Raw genomic sequence first — 9869 nt, 5'->3', positions numbered from 1 at the left:
GGCTCATTCACTTTGTTCTGAATGCTTCGTGCATTCAGGTAAAGTTTTTTTACACTAGCTTTTATCTGTACCCTATTTGAAGGAACGCTACCAACCTTTCTCATGCCCCCTACTCCTTTTATTATTGGGACATCCTCAACATTTTCCCGTGCCCGTACCCTCTCTTTTACTTTAGATATTGTAATTTCTCCCACCTCTCCACCCTCCCCCACCTAATTAGTTTAAAGCCTGATCTACAGTCCTAGTTATATGATTCGCCAGGACTCTGGTCCCAGCACGGTTTAACCAAGACCATCCCGTCTGAACAGCTCCCATCTGCCCCAATACTGGTGCCAATGCCCCATAAATTCAAACCCATTCCTCCCACACCAATCCCTGAGCCACCCATTCATCTCTTTAATCCTGTTTATCCTATGCCCATCTGCACGCGGTTCAGGTAGTAATCCAGAGATAACCACCTTGTCGGTTCTGCTTTTTAATTTGATTCCCAAATTAAATGGCAGAGCAGGCTTGAGGGGCTACCTGGTCTACCCCTGCTCTTAGTTCTAATGTTCTTATATCGCATTAATGAACACAAAATAACTAGAATAATAGCTTGATGAACACAAAATAACTAGAATGATATTTTTTATTCAAATTTTGTTTTCAGATAATTTAAGTTTTTACAAACATAAAAACAAAGTTTGCTTTTCTGGTTTTAAAAATTGACATTGGTTACATGGCAACTGGACAGGCAACAGAATGACAAACAAAACAAAAACAATTTTTCTTTGAAGAAATGCAGAATTAAGCTCTCTTGCCCAATTTCCTCCCCCTTTTTTTTCCTGGAGGCATTAGCACCTTTCTGGGGCATGATTTCACAAGCACTGGCTCCTCTCCAATATTTCATCAAAGCAACAAATCTTTAGGTGTCAGATACTGAGTGTCAGCAGACCACTCGTTCATCAAGGGCATTATGACCAGGCCCCATCATGTTCTTTCTTGACAGCCAATGCATGTGCATAGTTTACCTAGACTTGATAGTTACAGTTGTGAGCAGGAGTCTTTGTGCTTTATGTTCCATGACTAAGATCAGTGAACTCAGCATGGCCCAGGAATTGAACCAGAGGCCTTAAGCAAGTAATTCTGTTTGCAAAACAGATTCCTGCATCACTGAACTGAACTGTGGAGTTAGCAGACAAAAATATATTGAATCACCTTACAAAATATCAAGGGATACAAGGGTTTTATGTTCCAAAATTACATGGATCATACATGCAAATAAAAGGCCAAAAGGTGCATCAAAATTATTACAAAACAAACTCTTTAGAGGAATAAACTTCTCCTTTTGCATCATACTGTATTACAAAATTTCAACACAATGGTTATATAAATATTTAGCTACAGATCTCCCTCCCCACCTGGCAAAAAAACACAAATGTAAGACAGTATTTATAATCACATAGAAAACACATCATTGTTATTAATATTGAAGGAAGGGTTGCCCAGGAATAGACAAAATAAAAAACAAATGCTGGAAATGCACAGCCAGTCAGTCAGTGCCTGATGAAGAAACCAAAACCCTGGTTTCTGAAGAACAGAACCGAGGGACAGCAAATAACTCAAAGGGGTTACACCAAGCCTCTGGTTTAAAATTCTGCAAACTGTACAAGGAAAGGAGCACTGGCAGTAATGAGGAATGACAAATCTGAGGTGTTAAGAAATGACTAAGAGAACAAGGGGGTTATATGAGCCTTGATTTTAACAGGAAGATTGTGTGGAATGGATTAATAGCATAAAAAGAACTAAAGGGGAAAGTTGAGAGGATAACTGATCTCAATAGTCTATTACAAAAATACACTAATCTTTCAAGCTGGAGCTTTCATAAGTTCACATCGAGCAGAGTATCCCACCTGGTACAATTTCCTGCCTTCTCTCTTTCATGAGCTGACTGACCTGCCGTGCATTTTCAGCAATTTTCTTATCATTTTAGAATTCCAGCCTTGGCATTTTTCTCTACCTTGAGTCTGTGGGAGGAGATTAAACCAATCAAATTGGTGATTTGAATGTAGCAATGAAAATATTAACCTTCCCCACAGATGTGAGTTGTGATGTCAGGGTTGAAGTGCAAGAATATATTCTCACTTTTTTTAATATCAACTAACCTTTATACAATAAGTTACAGGCTCAGTCTCTCAGTTTAAAGTGACAGTACCCATTTGGTTCACCAATCCAGCAGGCTGGGCAGCCTATTATGTTATGGAGAACATTGGGCTTCTGAGTTGGGAGACACCCTCCCTTTTGCTCCACTGCTTCAAATCATAGGCCTTGAAATTTTACTGTAGGTTTAACACCTCAACAAAATAGCAAAGAGGAAATATAGGCAAACACAGTTATTGTACAGTCTGATTTCAAGGCTGAGACCTTTCCTGACATCTGGGACGGGTCTTGCTCCGAAACTGGAAAATTCCTCCTGAGGTCAACAGACCTTTCCGTGGTCTGCCCTTCGCCCGCTACAATTCTCTTGGAGGCAGAGTGGGAAAATTTGTCCTTTGGACTCCAATTTCTTTTGACTATTTCTTGTTTATATTGCCTCAGTGAGTGGTAGAGTACTGGGCTTCAGAGAAGTGAAGAAGTTGGGTGAGTTTTCCTGCATATTCTTGACCTACACTGCACGCGTACATTTCCAAGTGAAACAACCAATTAGCAATGTAAGCATAGTTGGGTGAAATGTTCAATGGTCATATTGTCTTATCTTGATGAGCAGTCTTGTGTGGGCAAGAGGCTATAAATGAACACTGAGGAACCAATCAGAGGAAGAAGACTCTTCCAGGATCTAACGTAAAACTGCAGTGTTATACTTGTCGCATATGATATTATATCTTTTGGAAATGTTGCCTAGAAAGCAAATAATTGTTGTTGGAATTCTTTTATTAAATGAGGTCTTAATAGCTATACGCTCATTGGCAGAGACCGCTCAAATATTTTGTTTATAGATAAGAAAGGAGTGCCAGAATCTCTCGATTTGATCATTTACAATCCCTAATTAATTTTGCCCAGTTCAAACTGGAAGTCTGCGTTTGTGTAAGATGAGTACAAGAAAATGTGTCATGCTTTTTGACCTATAACCCTGATAGCACCAAGTATTCCAGGTATATTCCAGTTGCTGAATGGAGCTCCCCAACATCACCCTGACACTAATTTCAAATCAACTTACAAATATCCTTCAACTCTTACCATTTGTGACCCCTCTAAGTGTTTTTCTTCTTTTAAATTCATTTACAGAATGTGGGCTTCGCTGGCTAGGTCAGCATTTATTGCCCATCCCGAGTTTCACTGAGTTTGGAAGTGTGGATTCAAGCCACATTTTATAGGATCCTTGCTGGCCAATAGAGACACATGACCCTCAACCTCACTTTTGGGACCACTGAAACTAACATGCCTATATCACAGGAAGCACATTGACGTTATGCAAGTATTTTATATGTGAAAGAAATACACTGAAAGCTTCTCACTGCACGCTATTAGAATTGTTTCCACAGGAACACAATCATAAAGGAACAAATATATTTGAGAAAAAAAGAGGGAAGTATTAAAGAAATCAGAAAGAACTAAGTTTTGGTGAAGAATATTTTCAATTAGGGACTCAATTTTCTTTCCCCATATTTTTTACATCTCAGCTTATGTGCTGAGTGTTGCAGGGATACAGCAAACCCAAAAACCTTGTTAAATTGACCATTAATGTGTAAATATAGATACTGAATGTCAACAATCTGCTCAAGTATAAAACACATGCACCATACACACTGTATGTGACACATACACACAGCACATATGTACACACACACTGCACGCAACACATACAAAGCATACATACATATCACACGCACATCACTCACCCACAGAATACACAATACATGTGCCACTCATGTGAACTCACATACATACAACACACACATACCACACAGAACATATATACATACACACCTCACATATTTGAAATACAGCTCTGATAACATCAAGGAACAGAAAGAAATCCCACAACACCAGCTTAAAGTCCAAACTGGTGTTGTGGGATTTCTTTCTGTTTTACTCCAGTGCAACGCTGGCATCTCCACATCATGAACATCAAGGTACCACACACTCACATACATAGACAGATACAAATATACAAGTACTGTCTGGCAGGAGACATTGGACTGAGAGCAATAGACTCGGTTGCCTCTTTCCCCTTTGCTAACCCAGAGATGCTTAAGCCAATTGGAGAATTACGTAATCCTAACCGCAATCAGTCGACTTGGTCCACACAAGGAACTGAATGTGGAGCTTTCCTTAATTTGTGTGTTTCCATATTGTACTCAGAGGTGCTTAAAAACACTCAACATAACGGGGAGCTGAGTAATTTTGGAATTACGGCCCAGATAAATTGACACTAAGGATACCGTCTCTTTAAATTACTGTAAATTTTTTTTTTAAACAGTTAACTTCTAGTCTTATCACACACATTGAGCAAAGTATTGACACTTTATTCAGCTGCATTTTAGAAAAAAATCTTCTGTTTTACTTCAGTATCTAGTTTATAAGCCAACTCTCGTATCCAAAGGTTTACTTTTCTAACATAAAAGAACTGCCACATTAAACTGTTATACAAAATAGAAAATGGCATTTGTTTAAGATTCTTCCCTCTTCCCCACCCCCACAACCCCCCACCACCTTTCCGTCACTTCCATAAGTTTGAGGCAATTCCTGGAGTACAGAAAAAACTGAGTTTTCTGCAATGCTGTGGGGAATTCATTCAGTCCATTTGGTGAAGAAAGTCAGCTTTGTTCCTGGCTTCCAAGGAAAGGCCTGCTAATATTTTTGACAGCTGTGGATTCTGGTGGTGGTGTTTTTGTAGTGAATGAACTTTGTTCCCTGGAATGCGATATGTTGACAGGAGAAAACAGTCTCACATCGGAGGAACGACGAGTCCAGTCATGGCTGAAAAAGACAGAGAAAATATAAATAAACACATACATGCACTTGATACATCCGTTCCACATAGATACAGGACACTGTGATAACATGGCCAGGTCAGGGCAAACCAATTTTAATATATTTTACCCTATTCCTAAAATAAACTTGTTATGTTTTTATTTTGGTTGTGGCTTTTGTTCTCCCCTCCTCCTGATGGGACAGTATCATACTTTACCAAAGGGGCCATATGTGAGTCAAGACAGCAAGTATTGCAGGACATTTGTCAGTGCCAAATCTACTGATGTCCTCACCTAGTGCCTTAACAACTTGCTGTTTTCAACAAAATGATCTGAGCTGGATTGAAATTCAATCTATTCCAGCCCGCAGTCCACCAAGTTCAGTTGACACATTTTAAAAGCAATCAGCTGATGCGTCAAACAACAGGACTCAAACCTTGGGCAGAACTTGAGAGGCATTGCTGGCTGGCAAATGTGCAAGGGACCCATGCTGACTCTTTTTGAGAAAGCTCATCAAACTACAAATCAATCAGACAGTGTTGAGGCTAATGGCAGCAGGCCTTTCCCTGAAATCAAGACCCGGGGGGTGGAAATCCCCATCTCTCAGAATGCTGGCCAATCAGAGATCTGCAGCTGTTGTGCTCTAAGGTATAGCTACTGCCAGAAGGACAGGCACCAGGACTGAGGAGTGACCCAAGCCCACAGATAAGTAAGGTGAAGCTGGTTTTTCGCAGGATGGGGGGCAGGGGTGGGTCACACTGAGTGGGTGATTGGCAGCAAGGACAGGTGGTTGGCTCTCAACGGGCCTCCTCTTCCAAATGTCCAATCCCTCAATCTACCACTGACCACCTGTGATCGAGCTGGAGGTGACTTGCATGGTTTTTGTTGCTGTGCATAAGCATGAAGACAGTCCTGTCTGTAGCTGGGTTAATACCAATGATGGTGGGATGAGGCCCTTAAATGGTCATTAGTTTGCTGCTTAAGCACCTCAGTTGCTGGTAAGCCAGAAGGTTGAAATTCTGATGGAGGTGGGAAGGCAGTGGGATACAAATGTGCCATAGTCCCACCTTATTGAATGCCCTTCAACCTGCAAGCTCGCCACCAGAGAGCGCTGAAGATTCAACCCTTCGAATGGTGCATTAACTCTGAGAACATGTGACACTGTTACTTTTATTTCAAGTTTTTAATGAAGGTGTTCCCTTGACCCTGTTATTTCACTTATCCTTGGATGCTCGGTTAGGTTTTGTCTGTTTCAAAGAAGAAATGTTGAAGTAGCCAATTCATCCTTTCCTGCCTTATTCTTGTCTTCATGTTGCTCCATAACCCCCTTCCACAGCAAAGAGAGAAAGCCAGCAAGTTTACTTGGCTTTATCAGTTAGATCAACCCCTTCTACCTTCTTACACATCCCTCAAACTCTTCCCTCTTTAGACATTTATCTATTTTTCTTGCATTTTTTCACTTACACTTTGATTGCCTTCATCAGAACATTATTATCCTTCAACTGAAAAGCTTTTCCTGATCAGTATCATTGATGTTTCCTCAAGACATCAATTTCTTACATTCACTGATGATCTTGATTATTTGCCTTTGCCCCATTAATCCTTTGCCCCTTTAATCCTTTCTGGGAGGTGAGTGAAGCTATATAATGTCGTCCAGGTGGCTTTGACCAAAATGTTATACAGTCACATTGCAGCCTTTTAAAATCAGTCCTCTCTGCTGATGTAGTCTTGGGAACTTATATATAGGATGAGTTGCATCTTCCCATGGAAAACTCATAATGATGATGCACCACTAAACCAACAGGAGCTAAGCATTCTGCCCTTGACTCACTTTATTTGGTATCCCAGTTGTAGTAATGTAGTTTAATATCAGCTGTTGTCAAACCTACACCACAATATAAACTGGGTAAAGTCTGCACTGCAGAAATTGGCTGATATTACAGTACATAACCTGACATTCCCCTACAATATGAATGTATCAATGTTGATTCATGCTGATAATTAGAAATACATTATTTATTACAAGACTCAAACATTTAGATACATCAAGAAGTTGAGGCAAGTTCTCTGCAAAGTGTTCTCTCATGCTATTTTTGATGTTGAGTGTAAAATTGGTGCAAACAGATACTTCTTTCCCCTCCACAATCCCGCAAGTATTCAGTGCACTTACATACAAACAGGCCCTCTGAGCCAGGGGAAGCCTAATTTTTTTTATTGTCAACATTCATGGCCTGCATGGGTATCAGAACATGCAAATTTACATTCAGAGTCAGTCCCTGGGCTGTCATCTTTTGGTTGGAATTTGATTGGAATCTTTAATAACCCAACACACCATGCAGACAACCTGAGGTATGACCCACAGGCTGTCTCCGTCCTTATATGACATGTCTGACCTTCTCATTATTGGATGTGAGATGGTTTTTATCATGGGGATAACTGTTTAGAAACTGCAGTTTACAAAGTATCACAGATTGAAAGCATTTTTCTTTACTGCAAAAAGCCTGAAAAGTATTTTTCCAAATTGAACTCGATTGCATTAAATTAATTTTAGATCACTTAATAAATCCATCTTTTCAGTTATATTGGATGGAGTGAGGTGGAAACTAGGAGTGATCAAATTCAAATAGTTAATTTCAAGTAGTTTTTAGGTTCACTGAACAACAGTGGCAATGATTTATAATACCTTGAAGGTCTGAGTGTTCCTCACTGCCTACCGCAGGATTGCCTCACATCATGCCTAATGACACTGAAGTGGGGCTGTGTGTAACTCAAAACAAGACTGGACAATCTGAATGAACATAGATTTATCTTAAAAAATTAAGAAGCATAGGTGAAGAGCAAAGGCATAGCGGAGGCTCCCAAAAGATGGGGAAGAGTAGAAGAGAGAATGAGGTCAGTAAAAGTTAAAGTTTAAAGACCAGAGGTTATAGGAGGGAAGGAAAACTGAGAGAAGTTAAAAACAATCCAACACTTTGGTTCTGTGAAGGAATGAGTTTGCAGTTTGGAAGTGTCTTTCTATTTAATCAAAATGAGGATCTAGAGTTTGGAGATGTTTACATAATCATTATGTTCCTGGACTGATAATCCAGAAACCTGAGTTGTTGCTGTGGAAAAGTTAAAAATTCAGCACTGTAGCTGGGAAATTTAAATTCAGTTCATTCAAAAAATCTTGAATTAAAGCCTGGTATCTTTATATCACAATCAAGCTACGGATTGTCATCAAAATTCACCAGATTCACAGCTCTTTTAGGGAAGAAAATTTGATGCCATTACTCAGTCTTGCCTGGATGTGACTAGACTTCCCTCTTTTCGGTCATCCCTCAAAGCAAGGAGGATGACAACAACCACTGTGTACAGTCTTTAAATGTGGGGAAGCTGTTGTGCTGTAACTACCACGTGGTCCTGATGGACACAGAGACTCTCCTCCTTTTACCACCTGTTCCAGGCATATTGAAAGGATTTGTAGACTGAAAATTGACCTTTTGGCCACATTATGAACGCATCCTCCATGGTCATTGAATGCTGGAGCGGGACTTGAACCTGGAGCTTCGAACTCAGAGGTAGGGATGCTACATTGTGCTTTAAGACCTCCTGGCCTACATCAATGTGGTTACCATCTGAAATGACCCAACAAACCACTCTGTTGAATTCAAGAAAGCGGCTCACCATCTCGAGGACAATTAAGGGTGGCCAGTAACTGTTAGCCTTGTGAAGCCCACATCCCCAAAAATGATTTAGGAAATAAATGCTGAGGAGGAAGAAGATCGAAGATTACAGGAAAATTCTGAAAATTGACGAGAGTAATATTTATAGAAAAGACAGGGAAAAATAAAGTTTATTTTTAAGTTTTAAAAAGGTTGAAACGGTGAGAGAAAAAAATCAGATGACAAATCTTCTCTGTGTACTGAATGGAAGTGCAAAACTGCACAGAACATAAAATGCATTGAATAAATTGGCTGAAATCCTTATTGAGCCACTTTGCCAGGCTCAAAATCAGCTATTTCCAGCCTGTTGACCAAATCGGGACTGAAAAAACTGAAACAAATGCAGAAATCAGATTGTCGACATCGATTTATGGCCTGAAGAGCCTTCTCTGTTCAAACCTCACTTGTGATCATTATGGAATTCTGATCACATGAAATTCATTCATCTTCCTCTGCACCACTGGAAGCATGGACATCTGCATTTTCCTCAAAACTATATTCTTGGTAACTTAAATATTCAGGTTCGGTGTGGAAACCAAACCCTCCTTTTTTATAACCTGACTTTGCCAAGCTTTCCAAATAGCCTGTTGAACCAAATGTGATCCTGAGTACGCACACACCTTGTGGATCTCAGTTTCAGTTAACAGTGAATGTTGTGCTTGCTGATTGCAGCAGTTGGGCTGTGCCTGTGCTCCAGTCTAGCCAAGAGGAGAAATTAACCAACATTCCTGTTCCTGATTGTTATTCTGCAACACTTGCTGGAAAGCATCTGTGATCTTGGATCTTGGTAGGATAAGTGGATTCAGTTGTAATACCTGCCATAGTCAATAATTTGCCCACATTTCCTTGTCCAAGCGTACACTTGAAGATCAAGCAATGCACTGGATAGACTTTGCTGCTCATGTCCCAACTTGCAGGAAATTTCATTTGCCGGGACAGCACCTGGGTGGGATTGTTGTGCTCGCTGACCTATAATGGCTTACAGACCAGGAATATCTGGATTTAAAAATTTCCATTTTGTTTTCAAATCCCTCTGTGGTCTCACACTTCCCTAGTTCTCCTCCAGATTTACAAACCTCCAGGATTGGCAGCACGGTAACACAGTAGAACATAGAACATTACAGTGCAGTACAGGCCCTTCGGCCCTTGATGTTGCGCCGACCAGTGGAACGAATCTAATGACCCTCTAACCTAAACTATTCCAATGTTATCC

At 40.2% G+C, this 9869-nt stretch overlaps 1 protein-coding gene across 5 annotated transcripts in view; it reads right to left on the bottom strand.

Moving 5' to 3' along the window:
* Nucleotides 1-4048: 4048 nt before the first annotated feature.
* The window catches only part of LOC145361426 (transcription factor COE2), a 305378-nt gene continuing 299557 nt past the window's right edge, over nucleotides 4049-9869 (bottom strand). For all 5 annotated transcript variants that reach the window (XM_080217170.1, XM_080217168.1, XM_080217171.1 and 2 more), the window contains one exon: nucleotides 4049-4959. In XM_080217170.1, the coding sequence (XP_080073296.1) occupies nucleotides 4928-4959 (32 nt within the window). In that variant the 3' untranslated portion in view covers nucleotides 4049-4927. The remainder of the gene's footprint in view (nucleotides 4960-9869) is intronic.

This window comes from Carcharhinus amblyrhynchos, chromosome 34 (genome assembly GCF_965287045.1).
Source record: "Carcharhinus amblyrhynchos chromosome 34, sCarAmb.v2.hapA, whole genome shotgun sequence".
In the NCBI taxonomy this organism is placed as follows: Eukaryota; Metazoa; Chordata; class Chondrichthyes; order Carcharhiniformes; family Carcharhinidae; genus Carcharhinus; species Carcharhinus amblyrhynchos.
This window is presented reverse-complemented; position numbering and strand designations above follow the sequence as displayed.